Source organism: Camelus ferus, chromosome 13 (genome assembly GCF_009834535.1).
Source record: "Camelus ferus isolate YT-003-E chromosome 13, BCGSAC_Cfer_1.0, whole genome shotgun sequence".
NCBI lineage: Eukaryota > Metazoa > Chordata > Mammalia > Artiodactyla > Camelidae > Camelus > Camelus ferus.
In genome coordinates, this window is record NC_045708.1 from 25,441,134 (window position 1) to 25,465,010 (window position 23,877).

At 56.8% G+C, this 23,877-nt stretch overlaps 1 protein-coding gene across 3 annotated transcripts; it reads right to left on the reverse strand.

Moving 5' to 3' along the window:
* Positions 1 to 697: 697 nt before the first annotated feature.
* COL8A2 (collagen type VIII alpha 2 chain) lies at positions 698 to 23,610 on the reverse strand. 3 transcript variants are annotated; one of them, XM_032495922.1, is made up of 4 exons: positions 23,470 to 23,610; positions 15,774 to 15,817; positions 5,561 to 5,775; positions 698 to 4,916 (listed from the first exon to the last, which is right to left on the reverse strand). In XM_032495922.1, the coding sequence occupies exons 3-4, from the start codon at positions 5,757 to 5,759 to the stop codon at positions 2,998 to 3,000; spliced, it is 2,118 nt and encodes a 705-aa protein (XP_032351813.1). In that variant the 5' UTR covers positions 5,760 to 5,775; positions 15,774 to 15,817; positions 23,470 to 23,610; the 3' UTR covers positions 698 to 2,997. The 3 variants fall into 3 exon arrangements, with proteins under 3 accessions (XP_032351813.1, XP_032351815.1, XP_032351814.1); XM_032495924.1 differs by lacking the exons at positions 15,774 to 15,817; positions 23,470 to 23,610 and adding an exon at positions 14,853 to 15,384; XM_032495923.1 differs by lacking the exons at positions 15,774 to 15,817; positions 23,470 to 23,610 and having other exon boundaries at positions 5,561 to 6,206.
* Between the last annotated feature and the right edge of the window lie 267 nt (positions 23,611 to 23,877).

Here is a 23,877-nt window from a genome sequence, read left to right on the forward strand (position 1 = left end):
TTGAAGAAAGGAAAGTTGAAACGGAGGACGCTTCCCCTCAAACTTGAGGAATATTCTAGTCCCAGTAGAGACGCACGCTCAGCTCTGCAGCTAGCCTGAGGTTTCAGGACTGTTGGGCCTGCTTTCAGCCAGGGTGGGGTTCTTCCAGGCTGGGGCAAACCACAGGACTTTTCAGGGCATGGACTGGCCTCAGGTCTGCCGTCCCCACCCCCAGAGGCAGGGACAGATCCCTCGTTGCCTAGTGTGGTGAGCTGTGGGGCAGGAGCTCTCTCCCAGAACAGCTCCCCCTGCCCTGCCTTCGGCCCTGGGCCTGGCACTAACACCGCCCACAGGAGCAGATTCCTCATTTCATTCATAATTTGTATCAGATGTTGAAACTTGGCCCGTGGGCTCCTGAGCCTGCTGTCATGCTCCACTACCCCTGAGAGCTTGCAGGAATGTTCCATCCCCCCCAGCTCCAGCCACTGCCTTTCTTTGGTTTCTTAAAATGCCACTTGGTGCAGAGCCTCGGCAGCTTCGGAGAATCAAGTACTTCTGAATCAGTGGTGACAGAAGCCCTGGCTGGGGAGCTGGGGAGGTATGCAGGCTCCTTGAGTAGAGGGGGCAGAGCAAGAGCCCCAGGGAAGCTCCCTGGTGCCTTATGAGATCCAGAGGCTTGAGACACCTCTGCCTCAAGGCCAGTTTCAGCACAGCGCTGTTTATACAACAGGTTTTATTGAGATTGCGTCAATACAGTCAATACCATTTTTCTTTTAAAAAGAAGTCCCATTTTCTTTGATTCCCAAGTGCATTTTTCCCGATTCTTCTGTGACACAGGGCACATAATAGGTATGTAGAGAACTAAGCTTCCTATACCAGGTTAGACATGAAATTACTAATGGAAAACATTTAAACCTTAATCTTTAAAAAAAAATGAGGAATCAATATAAAAATACCCAAGGTAAGTGTAGTTCTCATTGTTAAAACCCAGCATCATTTATCAAAACGAGTCAGTTAAGTGGACACCTGAACTAAACCCCATAAACATTTCAGAAACACCCACCTCTCCCCAGAGGCTTCAGGAATGATATTTAGCAGAAGCTCAGTTCCTATGAAACAGATCTTTTTTTTTTTTTTTTTTTTTTTGGCTCCTTGTAACCCTCCTTAGGGCTCTAGGCTCCCACCGGGAGCTGACGAATTTCCGCTCATCGGAACTCTTGCTTATCAGGTCAGGTAGTGGTGGCTCTGACCCGGGAAGGAGGCTGAGCAGATGGTCCCCACGAGGTAAGGTTTGAGACTTAGTTCTCGTAGATGCTGATGAGTAAGAAACCCGCCAGGAACCCCAGCCAAAACCTGTTAAAGTGCCAGTTGGACAGATTGGGGTTTTCATTTCTCTTTTTGAAAGTTAAAGCCAGCAGTCAAATGGCCTGCTTTTTGGAGAAGTTTTGGGTGGGGAGGAGGCCTGGCGAGGGGCCCAAGGGAGCCACAGTGTGACAAGTCAGAGGTTGGGGGTCAGCCTTCATTCCCAACACTGGCAGGCTGCCATTGGCTAGAACCGGAGCAGGGCAGCAAGAGCACGTGGTCTGGCCCAGGTGCACGCTTGGTCCAAACCTCAGTGGTATCCACTCGACTTGAACTAGGGGCTGAGGGGACAGGAGGAGGTCCTGCCTGTTTCCTGCCGAGGGAGCTCTGATTGCAGAAGATGGCAGAAACATGCAGAATGAATTCACTCCAAAGGGGCCTGTTGGCACCCTTTTTCTCAGGGCCTCAGCCTCCCAGGCCCTGATCCTGCCTAAAACAGGAAATTGGAACCAGAGAGTGGAAGGAGAGGAAGCCCCCACAGGTTAACCCCTCTAGTTGACACATAACCACCACATGGTTCTTATTAAGGACAAGCAGGCAGTTGCCTTCTTCATCCCCGAGCTCGTGTGCACCTTGTTCTGAGGGCAAATAAGAAGCTGTCTACCTTAGGGATACTGGAGTTGAGGGGTGGCAAGGATCTCTTACAATCTTGTCTGAAAAAAATCAGCCCTCCCCCAGCAGGTGAAAGGAGAAAAAGGGAGGCATACTCTTGGTCGCTTATTGCCCATCCTGCCTCCTGTGCGCCTGTGGCTGTCCTGAGGAACCTGGGCGGCTGCCCTCGTACTGAACAGAGCCAGAGCTGGTGGGGGCAGCCTGGGAGATAGAGGCGCACTTGAGGAGCTGCCATCCTGCCCGACCCCCGTCTTTACCCCTCAAACTGCCATTTCCCATGAAATGAAATGAAATGAAATGAAATGAAAGCAATGAAAGGGGGTCGGCCCTTCTCAGGAGCCTGCAGGAGGGGCCATGCACCTGTACCTGCCATGGACAAGCCTGACACCACTGCGCCACTGCTGGGGTTGCAGTCCTGGCAGGGTGTCCACACTGGCCACCTCTGTGGCCCCCCTCATCTCCCTTTCCCCTGGAGAGAAACTAAAACTCTCCCAGGGGACCCACTGTCTTATGCTGGAGGTCCCGGGGGAGCTGGAAGAGCCCCAGCCAAGTAGTGAGAGATGGGCCACGCCCCATTCCCCATGCAGGTGCCATCAGAGGGCCAGCAGAAAGGGCAGGGCTTGGGAATATGTCTCTCCAGGGCGATGGATGGGGGAATTCACTCCCCTCTCAGCTCTGATTCACAGAGAAGCAGCATCCTTCACCGCCCAGCAGAGCCCAGGATTCACGGGGGCAGGGATCTCTGCCAGCTGGGACGGGTGCCCTAGGGCCCTGTCTGCAGGTCAGGCAGGGCTGGAATTGGGGCACAACCCCAAAACTGCACAGACACTTGGGGGAGAAGAACGCAGTCCAGCTTCTTCCAGAAACAACCTCAGCCAAGGAGGGAAACACCCAGTCAGTCTCCTCAGGCCAAGGCCACGGCCGCCTCTGTTCCCGCCTCTGTTCAGCCTTTGGTTTTTTCCTTTAAGTGGAGGTTCTTTGTAAGTGAGAAGGTCTCTCTACCACTAAAGAGGACGAGGCCAGGGCAGCAGGGGCCCCCGCGGGTTATGTGGGGCACAGCAAGAATCCTGAAAAGGAGGAGTGGATGTACTCGGTGGAGTAGAGGCCGTTGGCCTGGTCCGAGGGCATCTGCACCCAGACCTGGTCGTTGGGCCGTAACTGGAGCACGGCCCCGCCAGATGCCTGGTCCAGGTAGCCCTTCTTGTACTCGTCGTAGGTGTAGGTGGCTGGCACGTTGTTCTTGTATAGGGCCACCCACACATTGGTGCCCTTGACGTGCACGTGGTAAGCAAAGTAGTAGACCCCGCCCACAGGGCAGGTGAAGATGCCGGTGGCCGGGTTGTAGCCACTGTGGCCATTGTAGAGAGTCCGGTCAAACTTAACGGGCATGCCCGAGGCGGGGAAGGGTGAGGTGAGCACAGCGGTGAAGGCGGGCGTGGCGTGGGCCGACAGCTCGCCCAGCCCAAACTGTGGCTTGACTCCCTTGCCCAGCACAGCTCCCTCCACGCCACCGTTGGGCAGGTGCAAGCCAGCGATGCCAGTCTCATCAAAGGCCCCAGGGGCGCCAGGGGGGCCAGGAGGCCCGGGAGGCCCAGGAGGGCCCGTGAGTCCTGGGGAACCAGGGACCCCAGGGGGGCCTATAGGCCCGGCCATGCCAGGTTCCCCCACTTTCCCCTCTCCAGGGGGCCCTGGCAGGCCTGGTTCACCCTTCATGCCTGGCAGGCCCTGGGGCCCGATAGGGCCAGATGGGCCCTGGAGTCCTGGGATTCCTGAAGGCCCCCTCAAGCCAGGCTGCCCAGGGAGCCCCAAGTCACCCTTCTGCCCCAGGGCTCCTGCCACCCCTGGTCCTCCAGGGCGGCCCGTGAAGCCTGGCTCACCTTTGGGTCCAGTCGGTCCAGGGGGTCCATGGGCCCCTGGGAGCCCTCTCTCTCCTGGGATCCCAGGTTTCCCAGCCAGGCCACTAGGACCCTGGTCACCCCGAATGCCGGGCACTCCTGGGGGTCCTCCAGGCCCTGCTTCTCCCTTAGGCCCAGGGGGTCCACGTCTTCCAGGGAGCCCTGCAGACCCTGGAAGTCCAGGGGGGCCCCCAAGGCCCTGTGGGCCCTGCTCCCCTGGCTCCCCATCCTCACCTGGCTCACCCCTGTCCCCCAAGAGCCCTGGAACCCCAGCTGGGCCCCTGTCCCCCTTGGGACCTGGCAACCCTGGCATCCCATAGCCAGTAGGGCCTATCAGGCCAGGGGGGCCCCGGGTTCCTGGTTCCCCTTTGGCCCCTGCTGGGCCCTGAGGGCCTGGCATCCCTACTGACCCTGGTACCCCTATACCATCCACCCCGGGGGGCCCTTTTGGGCCCAAAGCCCCTGGCTCCCCCCTGGGTCCTGGTACCCCGGGAGGCCCAGATTCACCCTTATCTCCAGGGGCCCCAGGAAGCCCATCCAAACCTGGTTTTCCCAAGCCAGCTGGACCAGGGAGACCAGGGGGCCCGGGGGCACCCCCCTGCCCTGGGGCTCCAGGCAGCCCTGGCTGGCCCACTCCATTTTCCCCCTTGAGGCCTCTATCACCTGGGGGCCCAGGCTCTCCCTGGGGCCCAGGCTCCCCCCCAAATCCTGGGGGACCTGGAACCCCCTGGGGGCCTGGTTTTCCAGGGACAGCAATGCCTGAGGGCCCAGGTAGGCCAGGGGGCCCTGGGGGTCCCCGGAGGCCCTGGTCCCCTCGTATCCCTGGCTCCCCACGAAGCCCTGGCTGCCCTGGTGGTCCAATCTTGCCCGGGAGCCCTGGGGGACCAGCCTTGCCCATTCGGGAGAAGCCAGGGGGGCCAGCAGGGCCAGGCTGCCCATGTAGCCCAGGTTTTCCAGTGCCTGGTTTTCCTGGGAAGCCAGGAGGGCCAGGAGGGCCCCGAGGACCAGGCTTCCCAGGGGGGCCGGGCTCTCCTTTCAGGTCCATCGGCAGCAACGGGAGAGGCATTTCTGAGAGAAAGAGAAGAGGCAGTCAGCGGCCTGGACAGTGGGGACAGGGGACCCGTCTTCCCACTCCCCACATCAGCATAGAGAGCAATATGAGAAAACAAGGTTCTGTACCCGCTCATGACACCCACGCCCTGGTCTCCCCCTCCCTGCTCTCAAGGAAAATGGAATTTAGAGGAGGTCCAGGGACCACCTTGGGTGCTAAGAGCCCTGGGTATCCACACCCAGGGCTCTTAGCACCCAACCTATCCAGGCTGGGCCTTCCCCAAGAACTCATCCCTGCACGACTGGGGGTGGACTGGCCACCAGGTGGCACCAGCAGGCCCTCCCTAGAGCCAGTCGGATCTCACCACCCCCTGCCCCGCCCCGAGCGCCCCCTCCTGTCAACTTCACCACATACCTTCCCCCCAACACATCCCACCTAAAGACCACTTCGGCCAGCCAGCCGTCCCCCGCTTCCAGGCCCTCTTGGGGTGGGAGGCCATGGACCAGGATCAAGAAGAAAGTGGGATGGGGTGGTCTTTAGTGGGGACTGAGGGGCTATGGGAGGTAGGGGGGGTGTGCCTGGGAAGAGCTGGTGGAGGTCGGGAGGCAGGGAGTTGGGAGTCAGAGCTGTCCCAGACTGTGAGGGGTGGGGAGACACTCACCCAGGTACTGGCCCTTGCCCTCGCGGAAGGGCGGCCCCACGGGTCCTTTGTGCATGGGCTGCACGTACTGCACCGGCGCGTAGCCCGCTGCCCCGGCGGCCCCTCCGCTGGCGGCTGTCCTCGGCCCACACCCCAGCACCAGTAGCAGCAGCAACAGAGGTGGCGGCAGCGAAGACAGGGGCGTCAGAGCCCCCCGCATGGCGTCCAAAGACGTGCTGCAAAGAGGAACAAGAGAGGCCGTCAAGCCAGCCCATGGGGTGGTTTGGCACCAGGCCCAGCGAGTCACAAAAAGATCAGAATTTAGACATTAGTCACAAGAAATTCTCAAAGTCCCAAGAGTCTATAGAAGTTACTAACCTCTCCTAACCCTGCCCATAGCTCTCCACTGCCCCTGGAGTGTGTCCCTTCCCCGGGGGCCCCTGCCAGGGACAACAGCCTCCCCTAAACCGTTCACTTTGCAGCCAGATGCCATTCCAGAGCACCTCTAACCTTCACACAGCCCTGCCAAAAACCCTTTGATGAGCACACCTGCTACCTGTGCTGGGCTGGCTCTCTGCCCGAGACAGGGCTAAGCTCTCTAGAGATGGGAGCTCACTTAATCCTCCCAACGCTTTACCAAGGTGTTATTATTATCATCCCCATTTTCCAGATGACAAAATTAAAGCAAAGGTCTCTAGGAAGCAGAACTAGGCTTTGACTCAGGTCTGTCTGGCCTCACATTACGTCAATGGCCTCTGGGCCTCCCCACTGCCTTCAGGATCAAGTCCATGGCTTTCAAGGCCTTTTAGTCTAATCATCAATTTGGTGCCTGTGTCTCCAACCTTACCACCTACCACCCCTTTCTCTGCCTTTCCCCTCCTCCATACCTTTGTCCAGGACACCAGGCAGCCTCACACTTCTGGGCCTTTGCACCTGCCATTTCTCTGCCTGCAATGTTCTTCCCTTCTCCTACTTGTCCTTCCAGGCCCAAGAAAGCTGTCACCCTGTCCTCTATAGAGTTACCCCCTCAATCCTTTGTGTCGTGACCTAGCCCTGTCACAGCATTTAGCTCCACTCTGAGAAGAAGGCCCAGGTTGGGAAGAAGCACAGGCTCTAGATTTGGACAGGTGGCCTGAGTCCTCCACTCACCAGCTGGGGAAGCCTGGACAAGAGGTTTCCACTCTGTGAACCTCAGTTTCCTCATCTGTAAAATGGAAATAACACGTCCACACAAAAACGTGTACATGAATGTTCATAGTGGCATTAGTCATAACAGCCACAAAGTAGAAAGAACACAGATGACATCAACTGATGAATGGATAGTGTGGTATATCCACACAATGGAATATTACTCAGCAATAAAAAGAAGTATAGTACTTGGTGGGGGGAGCGGGTATAGCTCAGTGGCAGAGCACGTACTTAGCGTGCCTGAGGTCCTGGATTCAATCCCCAGTACCTCCGTTAAACAAATAAATAAATAAACCTAATTACCTCCCCCCAGAAAAAATTTAAAATTAAAATTAACAAATTAAAAACCTTAAAAGAAGTGAAGTACTGATAAAAGCTACAATATAGGTGAATCTTGAAAACATTATACTAAGTGAAGAAGCCAGTCACAAAATCATATATGATCCCACTTGCATGAAGTGTTCAGAATAGGTAAATCTATAAAACAGAAAGTAGATTAGGGCTGGAGGAGGGAGGAGAAATGGGTAGTGGCTGCTAATGTAATGGAAACAGGGTTTCTATTAGAGGTGATGAAAATGTTCTGAATTGATTGTGATGATGGTTGTACAATTCTGTGGACACCTTAAAAAATCATTGACTTGTACGCTTTAAATGAGCCAATTGTATGCTATGTGAATTGTATCTCAGGAAAGTCTTATAAACTGTGTTAACAACCTGCTTCTCAGGCTGCTGTGATGATTAGAGATACTGTGTCTGCCTCACAGCAGGCACCCTTCAATATCTGAGTAGGGGACTAGCCTGGTACTTTGTACACCTCAGGGAAATCCCACCCCTGGCATCCCTGCTCTGGACTCCCCTCACCCCACCCAGGGACCTCTCCATGCCTGTGCTTGGCTGCAGGAAGGGGGTGGGGGTGAGGGTGAGTTGTGCCCACCCAGGGATGCATGCCGGGCTGAGTCTGGAGCTGCAGTGCGGTGTCCCTCCAAACTCAGTGTCACACGGGGCTTTGCCAGAGTGGATGCTGGGCTCCTGAGAAGGTCGGTGAAGCTGCCAACCTGCCCTGCCATCAGCTTCTCTGTAACCCTGGGCAGGTCACTCAGCCTCCCTGAGCTCCAGCAAAATAGTAACACCTGCCACCCATGGGCTCTCCATGCGCCAGGCAGGGCTGCACCAGCTTCCCCTCACTTTATCCTCAGTGACCCCCACCAAGGCTTATACAGTTATTATCCCCCATTTTATAGACGTGGAAATGGAAACTTAGACTAAGAATCTCGCACACCTCAACACAGGCCCCCTGCTCTATCTGCACCATGACTGGTGTGGGGACGCGTGGGGCCGAGCCCATAGAGGCCTGGCCCTCAGCCACTGCTGATGGAGGCCCTGGCCAGGCACTCCCCTAACATTCGACATTCTGTCCACATTCAGCTCTGAGGCTTAGCAGCCCGGTTTTACAGATGAGGAAACCAGGATGCAGTCAGAACCTAAACCCAGGCAGTCTGACTCTTGAGCCCCAGCCCCTAATCACGGCATCATCTGAACTCTCCAGAGCAGAATAGGGCCCCCTTGCACTGGCCACCTGAGCTAGGGGGCTACTGGGGTGGGGTGATGCTCATACTTGCGCAGAGCCAGAATGCTCTGCCTGGTGGGTGGGCAACAGAGGTGGGGGTCTGGCGGAGGGGTAGAGCTTGCAGCAGGAAGCAGTGCAAGGGGAGTGTGTGGCTCTGGCCCGTGGGCCAGAAGCCAAGGTCATGGCACCACCATAGGAAGCCTCTGGGCAGCTTTGGCTCTAGGGAGCCCTGGCCCCCTTCCCATGCTGACCTGAGGCCTCACTGGGGGTTGGAGCAATGGAGGGTGCAGGCAGCCTCAGGCTCAGCTGGGAGGGTGCCTGTGGCGAGGAGGACTGTGGGGGAGCACAGGCAGGCAGGGTGCCAGAGGAAGAGACCCAGGTCCAGTCAGGAGCTGGGGCAGGACGCCTCACCCAGCCAGCTCCCCACTTCATTCCTCTTGGCAACATGGGTCTCCAGGAAGCATCCCTGCCCCACACCCTGTAGCTCCCTGAACTTGCCCTATCCTAGCACCTCCTGCACCGAGTTCCCTCTGCTGAGGTGGGGCAGGTCTGCCACAGGACCCCAGAGCAGGTGTTTCCTCTGGAGGAAGGAGTGTCTGAGAGAGGGTGGCAGCTCACACCTCCCGTCAGGCACCGCTTAGTCGCTGTGTATTCTGCGTATGATTTAACTCCCACAAGATCCCTGAGAAAGAGGAGCTATTGTGAGTCCTCTTTCTATAGATGAGGAACCTGAGGCTGAGACAAGTACAGTGATGCACCCACCAACTAGACCGGGCAGCCAGGATCTGAGCAGAGGTCTGTTAGAACCTGAGCTCTTAACCGCTGGGACAGACTGTCATGGGGGAGGAAGCGGGGAGAGCTAGACAGAGAGAGAAGCAAACTGAGAGAGTCTATTCCAGCTCCAAGCTGCCTGTGGGTTTGAGGAGGGAAACATTACTCCAGCTCTTAGAGGGGAGGAGGCTGTGCCAGTCCAGGTGGGGGCTGGGGAGGAAAAGCACGCGCATGGCCAGAGAAGGGGTGCACTGAGCCTGTTCAAGGAGCTGCAGAGAGGATTGATGGCCCTGGACTGGTGCATCATGGCAGCCCAGGTGGGAGGGACTGCCCCCGAACCCTGGCCACCCTCACAGCCGAGGGTGCCTGGGAGCCTCTGAGTCCCTGCCTCCTTTTCAGTGGCACCCCTTTCCCGCCTCCCCCACCCCCACCGCAGGCTCCCAGAGGCTCTCTGGCCTCTGCACATTCGGTTTGCCCTACTGCTTCTCCACCTCCTAACTCTTACTCATTCTTGGATGTCCAGGAAGTCTATTGGATGCCTCCCCAGGGCTCTGCTGATGCCTGCAGGTCCCCCTCACAGCTCTTGTTTCCCTCTTTGGCTCTTCTACTCACTCTACCCGCCCCACTCCCCCGACTCCACGCCCAGCACAGGACTTGGCTGGCACAGAATGATGCTCCATAAATATTAGATGAACTCATTTTTCTGTCAGATTTAAAGATCACACCAATAACTCACTCAGACTTTGCACAGATACATCTCACACAGCCCTGGGAACCCCTCCCCAGGCCAGAGGGGCTTATGTGTTGGCTAGAATGAGAAGAGGTGGGACATTCATGTGGCCACAATCAAGGAACTTCAGCTAAGAACAGCTGCATAGGGAATAGAGGCACACAGGCAGGAACATCTGATCCATTCGCTTGCTCCCCACAAGGAATGACGGCCAAGCAGGGGTGTCAGGGGTTGGGGGAGGGCCCTGAGGCTCAAGCCTGACTCTGCTGTGTGACCTTGGGCAGGCCACCACCCTCTCTGGTGACCTCTTAGGAAGGAAGGCAGGAGCCAGGGCAGCTGGGAAGGGGCTGGGCTGGCAATGGCAGGAGGTGGGATGCATAAGGAGACGCTGATTCAGGGGATGGACTGGTGGCGGCAGCAGGGTAGACGCAGTGTTTGGACAGCTGCAAGTCCTTAACGGGGATTTCCCCCCTTTTCAACAAATCCCCGTAAAACAGCATTTTGTCCAAGTCAGCGTTTTGTGGCAGCCTGGGCCTCCTCCCGGGGCAGCCAAGGAAACTGGCTGGGAGCGGGTAGTGCTGCAGGGTCTTTCAGACCAATGGGCAGCGGGGGAGGGTGGGTGGGAGGGGGATGGACACTAACAGAAGGAAAAAGCGGCATGAATGCAGACCCCTCTCCCTCTGACTGGTCAAGGCTTCTAGAGGGGAATGGGCATCAGCAACAGCGACCACCAGCCCAACCACCACCAGTCCCCTCTTAAAGGAGTGACCTATCCCAGGGGCGACCAGCAGAGGGGGCCCAAGCGGTCCTACGGAATTTAAGGGCCTGCCCACTCCCCATTCCATTTCATGCTATCAGAGGTCCAGATAAAAAGGGCGGGGCGCAGGCTCCCAGCGGACCGTGCAGGGGTGTGGCTAGTATGGCCCTGGCAGCCACCCCCCCGCCCCCCGTCCCCAGTTCTCCGGGTGGGTGGATGGTACGCAGCTCTGAGCAGGCTCCCGCTGCTCCAAGCCCCCCACCCCAGAAGGGTGGCTGCAGCTGAGGGAGCTGTGGGGAGCTCAGGCAGCCCCGGGGCCTGGCCAAACCACAGGTATGTTATGAGACGCTTCCTGTTGTGGAGACATTTCTGCGGGATCGGCTTCCCCGCTTGTTCCCCCAGAGCCTCCTGTCTCCCCACTCACCCAGCCTTGCTCTGCTCTCACCCTGGGTCTCTGGCCATGACTTATTTCTCTCTGTCTCTCTTTCTCTCTCCAACCCGGTCTCTGCCATTTCAACAGGTGAGCAGCATTTCTTGCTCAGACTCTCCCTATCAGGGGTCCAGCCCTGGGGGGCCCTAAGGCCCTCTAGGTCCCGGGCAGCCCCTGAACTTCCATTCCAGCACAGCTACTTACCAGGTGGGTGATCTTGGGCAACTGACTTAACCTTTCTGAACCTCAGTGTCCTCATCTGTGAAAGGGTAAACTGAGATGGTCTGAGCCATCAGCCCCTCCACACTTCCCTGTCCTGCTTTCCTGATGGCCAGAAAGTCCTCCCTTCAGTCTAACCTGAGTTCCTCCTGCTGCAAAGTAACATCTCCTCCAACCCTTAGAAACCTCAGGTGACTTGCTGCGAAAGGCCAAGACCTTGTGAAGTTCCCTAAAGTAAATTTTCTGGCCTTCCAGGCTTTTTCCTAACCGCTCCTGAGATGACACTGACCAGAGGTCACACAGCCTGCTCAAGACGAGGATGGAGATGAGCGGCCCTCCTCACCCGCTGGGCTTGATGCCCAACCCCATGGCTGAGCCTGGAGGCTCCAGACTTCTCCTGGGTTCCTGAGCCCCCATGCCCCCACCTCTTCCCAGCTTGCAGAAATCAAAGCGCCCTTTCCCACCCCACCCCCCTTCCCTGAGTCTCAGATGAAGGGGGTCTGGTCCCCCACTCAAGGCCCGGGCCCCTCCACACCTCTTTCTCCTCCTCGAGGGGCCTCTCACTGTCTGTGGATGCCTCCCCTCAGTCGCCAGCCTCTCCATCCCATGTCCATACAGGCCCAACCCCCGCCGCAGGCCACCGTCCTCTCTCTGCAGCCCTTCTCAGCCAAGCTTCTTGAAAGAACTGTCTCTACCCCTCACCCTCTCACCTCCGTTTCCTTCTCCCCAGCACTGACTGCCACCTCGTGACCCTGCCTTCCTCCTTCCCAGAGAGGATCCTCCTCAGATTCTTCTGCTCCTTCCCTCTGCCCATTCTGCAGAGCCAGGCTTGCCCCAGGGAGCTGGCTCAGACATCCTCCCTTCTCTCTGGATGTTTCTCCCACAGATTCCAGCTCTCCCCAGCTCCCATGGTTCCAGTCCCATCACCAAGGACTCCCACATCTGTTTCCAGCTACCTCTCCCAGAGCCTCAGACTTGTGTTCAACCATGAGCTGAGCCTTTTCCCCTGGCTGTCCCTCAGACACCTCCACCCAAACTGCTGTCATTACCTTCTCCCCAACTACTTGCTTCTCCCCACCTCCCTGGTGCCCAGGCCAGAAATCTGGACGTCACTTCTGACCCTTACTTCCTTACATGGCGAAGGTAACGAATCTCTCTAGCTTGAGCACAATTAGAAAAGACTACTCCTCCTTCCAGCTAACTCAGGCCCTACTCATTGCCCTTCCTCGGTGCCCTTGTACGATAACCAACCTGCACAACTGTACTTGGCAGCCCTGTTCCTTTACCCTCAACCCCCCAATCCAAACTTCGGGACTCTGTCTCCTCTACTCCTCTCACTTCTGTTCCTTCCCCTCCTCCCCATTCTCTCTGCCCTAATACAGACCTTTTACTCACCCAGAGCCTGGCACATTCCAGCCATTCAAGAAAGGTTTGTTAAATTCAATTGCCAAATCTTCACCTGGATTATCATAACAGCCTCTCTCCACCTCAGCTTCCCTGTTTTCCTCAATATAGCCTAGAGATACTCCAACAGTGCTTCTTAAACTTTAGTGTGCATCAGATGGTGTTTTAAAACACAGGTTCCTGGCTATACCCCCAGGAATCCTGATTCAGTAGGCATGGGTAGGGCCCAACATCTGCATCTCTAACAAGCTCCCAGGTGATGCTGATGCTGCCTGTATGTGGACCACACTTTAGCACAGCTCTGCCCACGGCTCTCCTCTGCTCTGGATTCTCCAGTGGCTCCCTAGTACCAATACGATAAATTCCATGTTATTCTGCAATTCACATGGCTTCCTGGAGGAGGAAGCATATAGTCTTCCCTCTGTATCTGAAGGGGATTGGTTCCAGGACCGCCTGCAGATACCAAAATCTGCAGATGTTCAAGTCCATTATATAAAATGGTGTAGTATTTGCATATAACCTATGCACATCTTCACATATACTTTAAATCATCTCTAGATTACTTACAACATCTAATACAATGTAAATAGTTGCTGGGAACAAGGCAAATTCAAAGTTTGCTTTTTGGAACTTTCTGGAATTTTTTCAATCCACAGTTGGTTGAATCTAAGGACGTGGAACATGAGGATACAGACTATAGACTGTAACTTAGACTCAATAGGATTTGGACCAATTAGATGAAGAAGGCAGAGAGAGTGGAAAGATTGGTGAGATCAGCAAAACCCCCAGATCATGACTGGGGGCGGACACACTCTAGATCTAAGAGTTCTGTGTGTAAGGAGGAGGATGGGGACCAGCTCACTGCGGGAACCACATGGGTGTGTGCCATGCCCATCTGTGTCCCTTCCTCTGTGTCTCTGTGTCACTGCATCCAGACCCTCACCTGCCTGTGTGTCTCAGGCATCCCCTGGTGTGTCTCCCTCCTCCTATCCTGTGTCACATCCCCCTCTCTCTGTGACCCTGTCTTTTTCTGTCCTCCCTTATGTCCTTGTAACCAGATCCTGTCGTAGTTCCAGGCTCTGAAATCTCTAGCTGTTGGTCACTTGATGGAAACCTCTGAAAGGCCAGCACTTATGACCTTAATGCTAACGTCAAGTCTGGGTCTGACCTCCCTGGACGATCCCTGAGCAGCCCCACAAAGTCTGGGTGGAAACTTGCGGGACCCAGTGCCCATGAGCTGAGCTCACTGTCTTGCAGGATCGCTGGAACTCTGAACCCCTCAAATTTAAATGTGCAGATGTGAGGACTGCTCCAAAGCCAAACAGCTGCCTGGAATCTGGGAGCGGGGGTGGAAGGAGGTGGCCAGGCTGGGACAGGGTTGCTGGGGGGACAGCTCATCATCCAGACTGATGGCAGGACAGGAGTGCTGCCCTCTGCCCACCTTGTCTACCCTACCAGGCTTCAGTTCCACCAAGAATCCTAACATCCCTTACCCCTGCAGGTGAGGCTCTCAGACCACCGGGGACCTCAATTTGGGAAGCAGCAATGGAAGGAGATTTGAAGGACAGGTCAGAGTTCAACATGCCCATAGGGGCAGGCAATGGTGGAACATTCCAAATTAAGAGCAGAGCAAAAATCTGAGCAAGGAAGACTAGGGGACTTCTGGGGTAGAGGATGTCTAAAAGGCAGAGAACCTGTGGGTCTGAAACTTGAGAGAGAGAGAGAGAGAGAGAGAGAAGAGAGAGAGAGAGAGGGAGAGAGAGAGAGAGAGAGAGAGAGAGAGGCTCTGTGGAGGCTGTGTCTAAGGCTATATAATAAGGCTTCATCGGCGAGGTTGCTGCAGCTTGGATGAGGGCCTTGGACTCACCCTTTGGGGAAATCACCCACATTTAGGGGGTGAGAGGAGCCCACTGCACCCTGAGCCCCAGCGTCCTGAATCCAGACACCCCAGACTTCTCAATGTTTCCCTGTACCCACCTGCCTGCCTTTGCCTGCACAGTCCTCTTTGCTTGAATTGCCCTTTCTATCTTTCTCCTTCAGGCAAATACATTATTCCTCATTTCAGACCCAGCTCAAATGCCTCCTCCTTCAAGCAGCCTTCCCTGCCTTCCTCAGGTAGAACAGCTCCTCCTCCTCGGCACGTCTTCCCCAACCCCTACCACATTCATCCCCAGCTGGGGCTCGACAGTCGGTGCTCAGTACAGTCTGCAGCCCGTTTGCTCCAGCTCCTGGCCTCTGACTACTCACCTCCCACTTCCAGCCAAGCCCGCAGGATAGCTTCTCACAGGGTCCCTTTTTCTTTGTGGCTCTTCTGGAGTCCTTCTCAGCTCTGGGCTGGAGGGGGCTTGGGCTGAGCCTCCCTTGTGGCAGGCAACTAAGTTCACCTCCCAGACCTCCAGCTTCTGCTCATCTCTGAGGCTAGACACCCCACTGCTCCCCTAGGGAGGAACATCTTGGGGAGCAATAAAGTGTCCAAGGAGGTCGGAACTGCCAGGCAGCAGATGAACCAGAAGAGGCCCAGCAGTGAACAGGACCCAGGGCAACAATGTATCCTCAGGCAGGTGGCCAGAGGACCAGCCTCTCCCCGCCTGGGGCTCAGGCCTCAGCTGGTGCCATCGCTTGCTTCCCAGAAGAAGCCTTGAGCTTCTGACTGAGACTGGACATTGGAGAGCCCCCAGACCCAGGCACCCCCAGGCTCCAGGCTGCCAGGCGGGGCCTCCTGAGCCGCCAGTCCCCCGCCTTCTGGTTCGCATTTGCAGCCTTTTCCGGAGCGCCACCCGCCGCCTGCTGCCTCCCCGCGCCTGCCAAGATTCCTGGGCCTTCGCGGCTTCCCCGCGTGGTGGCGGCAGCTTCGCCGTCGGCAGGAGGGGCTGGGCTGGGCAGGGAGGGGGCCCGTTGGGAGTGCAGCCAGGCCACTGCACCCGGGCAGGCCAAGCAAACACGGCCGCGCCAAGGAGCCAGGGCGAAATAGTTCACAAATGAGAAAAGGCTGCTTCCGAGTTGGGCCGGAGGGAGCTGAGGTCACCTGCAAGAGGGGCTGCCCTCTAGGACACCCTGAGCCTGGGAGGGGCTTCCACTGCAGCTGGAGGGAGCAAGGGTAGCCAGCAGCAAGCACAGGCCTCATCCACCTGGGGACATCAGGGAGCCCTGCCCCCAAATCTCGCTTACCTTTCAGGTCAGAGGGGCCTCTGAAGGTCCCAGCAGAAGAAGGCCTGAGAAAGAAAGAGAAAAACAGTGTGGAAGATGCCAGGAGCTGGGGAACCCTCCTGCCATAACTCACAGCAACCCCAGAGCCTGCCATGGGATTTTTACCAGGAACCCCTGCTGGAACATCCCCCCCACCTCAGTCTCTTCTCAGGGAGCCTGGATATGTGCCCCACCCTGACTGACTCCATTCATTCCGTGCACACTTAGCAGTGCCCACGGAGCCTGGCCCTGGGTTGATGGCGTTCCTCTTGTCCTAGGGTGCAGGCTGAGGAGAACCCCCTTCTGCGTGCCAGGGTCCATGTCGGAGAAGTCCCTGCGCTATGTCAGGCCCTGGGCTGGGGGCGCCCCTACTATAGACTAGGGATCCTGCCTGGGGAAGTTCCTACCAGGTGGGAGACCCAAGGCTAGGCCTTGGGACACAGAAATGGCTCAGCCCCATGCCCTGCCCTGAATTAGCTGGAGGCATCAGACAAGAGGCTATCACACAATTGACTAATGTCTCTGGGCCAGGGGAGTCCAGAGCAGGGAATATTGTTCCCCTTTGAGTTTCCCCAAAAGGCTTCATGTAGGAAGGGAGATTGGGGCTAGATCCTGAAGGGTAAGTAGGAATCTGGAAGGTAGACAAAGTAAGAAAAGGAATTTCAGGCAGTAGGAAGCTGCTTGGCAGATACAGGGAAGGCCCAGAAGTGCCGTGGGGTTGAGAAGACAAACAGGAACAGAGAAGGCTGGGGCAATTTAGTGTGGAGTCTTAAATGCTCTGCTTGCATTTCTTGGGAAGGCAGTGGGGAGCCACAGAAGGTTGCTGAGCAAGGGAGATGATGTTTTTGACATCAGTGATGTTGATGGCCAGGTCCCCATTTCTGGCTCAATCAGCCATGATGCCAGGCTGTCATAAGCTCTAGTCCTGGTTACACAGGGTAGCTGGAGCAGTAGCCCAGGCCCCGACGTGAATACTGGGTGGATGGGGAGGGGACGCCTAGCCAGCCCACCTGGCAGGGAGGCCTGCCGGCCGCGTCACTCTCTGCCCCAGCTGCTTGCTCGCCTCTGCCCACTCCCATGGAAACTCTGACATCCCAGGCTTCCCGCTGCACAAGCAGCCAGACTCTGAAGCCAGCGGCTCCTAGGCCTTCTCTCCAGCTCAGCTGAGCCCTGCCTCCATCCACACCGCTCTGAACATCACGACCCCAGGGGTGGGTCATGAGGCTGCTCTCTCTGAGGGCCCAGCCTGCCTGATGGAATGTGGCTGGGAGGTCCTCACTGCCCAACTTGACCCTAGCTTCTCTGGCCCCAGCACCACCTCACCATGAGGCCCAGGGAGGGGAACTGACTTATGTTGGACCTGGGCTTTGAAGGATGAACATGGATTTAACTGCATGGTGATGGGAAGAGGTGATCAGTCCAGGCTGAGGGAACAGCATGTGTGAAGGCATGAAGGTAAGAACACCCTGAACAAATTCAGGGTATGGACATAATTAAAATAAATAAACAAATGAACTGATTATAGCTAACATTTATTGTGTACCTACTATGTGCCAGGCACTGTTCTTGGCTCTTCTCATGAATTGGCTCATTTAATCCTCACAACAACCCAGTGAAGTAGGTCCTTCATCTTCCCTTTTTACAGAGGGGAAAACCACGGGACAGAGAGGTTAAGTAACTGGCTAAAGGTCACACAGCTCATGAGGGATTGGAGCCTGTTGGCTCCAAAGCTTGGGCTGTTAACCTCTCCACTACACAGATGGTTTGAGATGAGAGGGCTGGCTGGGATCAACCTGAGAAATGCCTTGAATGACAAAATCAGAGACCCCAAGCACAGCTTCAGGCTGGCTCCCTACCCGCTCCACTCATGTTAGCCCTTAATGATAATGGTCTTTAAAAGTCCCAAGTACATTTTATGGACCAGACAAAGCACTAGGCATGTTCCAGGCATTATTTTTTAATGCTCTCCCATAACCCTGTAAGGCGAGAATTTCTGTCCAGTTTTTCTGAGGTGGAGCATTGAGGCCAAGAGAGATGACATCCATTATCCAAGGTGACAGGAAGCACTGGGGCCAAGATCTGAACCTTGGGGCTTGCCCAGCCCCTAAATGGCCAAACCCCTGTACACTTGGGCTTCCTGGCGACCTCAGCCACGGGTCCTTCTCCCCACTTTTCCTCCACTCCCACCTTGTGCTGGCTCAACCCAGATGGCAACAGAGACCGGCAAGGCTGCAAACAGAGTGGGTAGCTCCTACCAAGGGATTCAGGAGCCCACTCCAGTTGACCAAGGAGGCTCCCTCGATCCTACGAAATAGGAAGGTGGGGCGGGTGGGTATGCCAGGGCAGTGCCTGAGCCGACTTCAATGGCACTCTGTTCTTAACCTCTGCCCTCGGCTGCCTTCCCTAATCTCCCCCTTGAGTCCCTCCCCTGGCGACATCTCCTCCTTGCACAGAGCTTGCCTACAGCTAAATCCCAGGCCAGATGTGGGGGGGACAGTCTATACCCCTGTCCTCCACCAGCTTCTGAGAGCTCAGGCTCCCAAGGAGGCTGGCCTGGGCCCCAGGGCCATGTCCCCATCCCCACTTTCCAAACTGAGGTGCTGAGGGCCATGCAATGAACAATCAGCTCCTCCCAGAGGGAGGCTCATGGGAGAAGAAGTCTCCATTTTCTGAGCCCCCACCTGAGCTGGCCCTGGGCTAAGAGTTTTGCTTAAAAATTCCTAACAGGTTAAGAACCATCTGCTCATGCTCTTCTCCCAGCTCTGCCTCTTACTAGCACATGAGTCTTGTCTGTGCCTCAGCTTCTTTCTCAATAGCTTGGGAGTAATTCCCATGTCAGAGAGCATTCAAGAGGGTTAAACGAGTTAATTTCATGTAGCCGACTTCAAGCAGTGCTTGGCATAAAGGAACACTCAATATATGTTTACTATTATTATTTTCATCCTCATTATCACCATGACGCCTCCCCCAAAGCCCTGTGAGGTTAAATTGTAAACCCTATTTTACCGATGAAGAAACAGAGGCTCAGAGAGAAGTCACTTGCCCAGATTCACCAGCCAGCCAGGCCCAGGGTTTGGACGCAAGCTGAGTGAGTCCACATATGAGGACAGACTCGCGGCTCCCTGGCGCTGAGGCACAGTGTGTGTGTGTGTCTGTGTGTGTGTCTCAGTAGGTGTGTGGCGGGGTCATCTTCCACATCCTCTCAGCCCCTCCTGTCTGACCCCCAGGGGCTCCCCTGCCCAAGCCCCTGCATTCCTGGCTAAGCAGCCGGATTTGCTGTGCTCCGGGAACTATGAAAAGAATGTTTGCCACGAGCTGAGCCGTGGTCGCCTGTCAGAAGGAGCGTGGCCTGGAGGGCCCACGCAGAGCGGTGTGGCGGCCAGCAGCCACCACAGTGGGAGGGGAGGAGGCTAGACAGAAGAGAGAGCTTCTGGTCTGTGAGGGCTGCAGACGCTGGATGGGGGTGGGGACCAAAGAGTCAGCCTCCTGCCTCCTGGGGTCCTTCAGGAGAGGAGAAGTGACCCCTCCACCCCACCATCTACGTTGCTGCTCACCTCAGGCTCCGAGGAGGGCTGGGAAGGCATTACTGGCCCAGCTCAAGAATGGGATTATGGAGACCCAGGGGAAAGCTCACTGCCAGTGGCAGAACTGAGACCCAAGGCCAGGACCCGTTCCTCCCTGAGGCTGCCCTCCCTCACAGGGCCCACCAGGACCACAGTGCATTCTGAGCTACTAGAAAACACCAGGACAGCCCTCATTGTCCTGGCCTCTCTCTGAGCCTGACCCTCTCATAACTGCTAATCCCCATGTTCCCTGCCCCTCAAAAAAGCACCTTGTGTATGAAAGTGCCTGGTACACAGTGGATGGATGCTCAGCAATTAAGCTTCCATTCTTTTCCTGGCCAAACGAAGCTCTGGAGAGGGCAGTGACCTGGGAGGTCAGTGGGAAGAACACGAGCTCTACATCCTCAGAGACCTGGGGGTGAATGAGTCCCAGCTCGGCACACAGCCAGGGGATGCTTGGCCGGGTGACGGGCCTCCCTGAGCCTCCACATCCCCCTCTGTTAAATGGGCTACTGACCCCTCCTTGCAGCACTGTTACAAAGACAGGACTGGTGCACAGTAGGTGCCCAATAAACTCTTATGTTACCCTCCCCTGAGGGGACAGAAAGAATTGAAATTAGAGAACCTCAGGTGACAAGGTTCCTTCCATCTCAGGTTCCTGATGGGCCCTGCTAGGGGAAGGCAGCCTCTGGGAGGATGAGAAGGCAGAGCCCACTGGCCTCAGAGCTCAGTTCTGCCACTGGCTGCTGTGTGACCTGAGGTAAGTTCCCCCCTGAGTCTCCATAATCCTGCCCAGGAGATGAGCCAACAATGCAGGCCTGGCTATCCCCGTGAGGCACTGACCCTCTACCACCCCTTTCTGTGCCCGGTAAGAGCCAGAGACCTCAGCCTATCCAGGCTGCATGGGGACCGTAACTTCTCAATTCAAAACTTTCCAAGAATCTGAATGGGGGCAGGGCCAGGCCCTCCTTAGCCCCTTCCCAGGATCCAACCAGAGAGGTGTCACAGGCTCTGATCAGAAGCCTGGGTGAAAGTTCTCAGTGCTGCACCCTGATCATGTGTGTGACCTGGGACCACTCCTCACCTCTCTGCAGGCAAAAGGACCCTGGAGACAAGTATTTGCATTCTCATTTTATAGATGAGGAAACTGAGACACAGAGATGGGACGTCCCCAGGGTCACATGGGGTCTGTCTGACATCCAAGGTCAGCTCTTCCCCTCACTACACGTGCTGCCTCCACTTAAGATCTGCTGTCCACACCACCCTGGAGTTGTCCACAGAAGAGAATGGGTCTGGAATTCCCTTTCTGGGACCGTGATGTCCTTGGCTGATGTCTGGGCACGCATGTGCCCAAATGTGGCCTCACATACCCACTTGGGCGTCTAGTCATACATACCTAGGCCTCCCAGACACTAACTATCCCCCGACTCTTGGCCACACTCAACACTCAGCTCCCTACATCTCAGCATACCAGGCCCTGGGGTCCAAACCCACATCTCCCCTTGACCTGTCTCCTCTGGGGCTAGGCCACAATCACCCAGGGCAAGGCTCCTGGCCTTCCCCCTCCTCACCCCTACAGCCAAGCATCTCCAAGGCCTATCCAGTCTCTCACCTTATTCCTCTCCATCTATACTCTCCTCTCATCCCCATGGCAACCACCCACCTCAGACCCCATCACCTTCCTCCTCAAACTCTGCCCAGCCTCCTCAGTGGCCTCCTTGCCTGTAAGATCCCTCTTAGCCCTTGCACCCCCAGAGCAACCAGAGTGATTTCCAATTTGCATCCCTCTGCCGCTCACACCCTTTCTCTGAATAAGGCCCTAGGAAATCTGACTTCAAAGTGGTTATGTCACTCCCCTTCACTCCCCCGTTGTATGAGCCAATAAGCACTCACTGTCCCCAAGAGAACCCTGCAGCTTCTCACCCCCACACCTTCGCACATGCTGTTCCCTCTGACTGGAATGCCCTCATTCACCCTTTCCATCCCCTGCACTTGTCAGAGTTCTTGTTCTCCCTGAAAGCCCTGGCCAGAGTCACCTCTTTGCTGCCTCCCCTCATGGTCCCTCCCCTACACATTTGGCTTAACAAGGTGCCTCCCCCTTGCATACCTGGACCAGCACCCTGAGACGAGCTGTACCCCATATGAGAGGCCACTGTGCCTCCCCAGTTCTTCCACCCCAGCTCTGTAAGTGCCTCGGGCCACAGATGGGACCAGCTCATCTGAGTCCCCACTTTCCTACAGGGGGAGCCCCATGCCTACCATTGTGGGGTCTGGAGTGGGCTGGGGGTCAGCAGGGCAACCAACCTTCAGTCTGGCCTAGGCCTGGAGCAGGGGAGGTGGTGGGCTGCTCAGGCTGACAGCCTTGTTTGGTTTCTGACCCTCTCTTGCTGGCACAGTCACCTCCATTTTTCTTTCCCTTTCCTCTGAGCCAACGAGCAGAAACACTAATTTTCACTGTGTGGACAGAGTGAAACCAGAGAGAGAGACCCTGATGAGTGTGTCTGAGTGTGGAGTGTGTATGTTGTCCTGTCTGAGCATGTCTGGCTGGGCCATGTAGGGCCTACCATGTGTCTGTAGGAGTTCGTCTGTAGCACGCGCACACATGCACATGCTGTCTGTGGTTTCAGCAGTGGTGTGGGTTTCAGTAAAGCATGTTCTGGTGCGTGATTGTGCATGACTGTGTATGTCTGTGGTATGTCCTCATTACCCTCATTTTCGTTTTGGGGTGATTGTGTGCTGGAGGGTCTATCAGCGTTCACCAGCCCAGCTCGAGGTCAGTGGGGGCATCTATGCCCCGACTGAGACCACCAACTCCCCCGCCCAGGTTACTGCCCCCCATCTCCTCCCCTGGGTTCCCTGAGGGCCCCCCACCTGCTCAGGGCAGTAAGGGTCTGTCCCCAGAGAGGAACCCTACACTGTCTGACCCTCCAGCCATCCCAGCTCAACAGCCCCCAGATCTTCCAAACACCCAAGGCAGCTCCCTGGGAGTCTGCCTTCGCTAAGGGCACTCCAAGGAGGGGATGGACCCTGTCACCAGCAAGGTCACAGGACTTAGCAAGAGACGCTGAAGGCAGACAGAAGGAAGGACTTCTGGGTTGCCAGAATCCCCTGAGGAAATTCAGTGGCATTTCTGTGTCCAGAGCCTAGCATGTTCTCACACACACTGAGGGCCTCACACAAGCACACACTGACTGACATACACATGAACAACACAGTGGCAGACACTCACTGTCCCCCTCACACCCCACAAACGCACACACTGACAGGCTCATACATGGCTCCACACATTCGCACAACAAGCGAACTCAGCTGGGTCTGCCCTTCCTCAGCTCCTGGGCTCCTCTGGCGAAACGGTATCTCTCCTCCTGGAACTCCTGGGGCCACTGTGTCTCCAGCCCCAGGACAGACACATGGGGAGGCTGTTCTGGGGCCCTGAGACCCCAGTCCCTCTGGGCCAGGCAACAGCCCCCTCACCCCTGCAGGTCTCAGGCCCGGGCTACAGGAAGGTGCTGGGCCTCTGGCAGGGACATTCCTCAGAACCTCAGGCTCACTTTTAGGGGTGCTGCCAAGACATCTAGAGTAGGAAGGCCTTGGGGGCAGAGGCAGAAAAAACGAGAAACTGGGAGGTTGCCAGCAAACTAGAAAGGGCACAGTGATGGGGAGAGGAAAGCTGAGGGGCTTCCCCTGCCTGGGGTTGCAGCAGGGTGTCTAAGGCCCCTGCTCCCTCCTCCCGGCTCCACCATCCTGCGATGCAAACTCTGTCATCCCCATTTTACAGGTGGGAAGGGAGACTCCCGAGATGAAGTGACTGCTCAGAGTCGCATCGTTAGGAATTTCACCGGGACTGTCTGAAACTGGAGCCCCCGCCCCATTTCTGGGAAAGAAGGGAGGAAGGGGCTTTATCTGGGCTTCATCTGGGCTTCCGCCGAGGTAGCAGGGAACGGAATGGGCTCCCGCATCCCAGCGACGACCCCTGGCCCGAGTCCCCCATCCCATCCCCACCCTGGAGTCCAAGGTACCCCTCACTGTCCCATACAATCTCAGGGGAAGCCCAGGCTAGGTCCTGCCCTCGGAGACCCCAAGCCCGGCAGCCCGGTCCGCTTCCCCGCGGTTACCTGCAGGGGCGGCCGCCGGGCGCCGCTCCCGGCCCTCGAGGGCTGCCAGGGGTGCGCGGGCTCCAGGCAGGGGCGTCGTCGGGGTCCGCGCCGGCGGGGCTCCGCGTCGCTCTGCCGGCTGCCCCTCGCGGCTGCTGGAGTGGGCGGGAGGCGCGGGGCGGGGGGGCGGGAGGGGCGCGGGGGGCGGGGCTTCCACCCTCTTCTTTCCACAGCCACCGCCAAGGCCCGCGCCCCGCCCGGCCGAGCGCGCGCCCAGCTCGGCCTCGACAGCCGCCGCCCTCCCGGGACGCACGCGGAGACCCCCGCCCACGCACATCCCTGGCAGCTCGGCCCCCACTCACGCTCACGTACCCTGTGCCTGCATCTAGGGTCCCCTGCCCTCGGGGGCGACCCGTCTAGGGGGACATA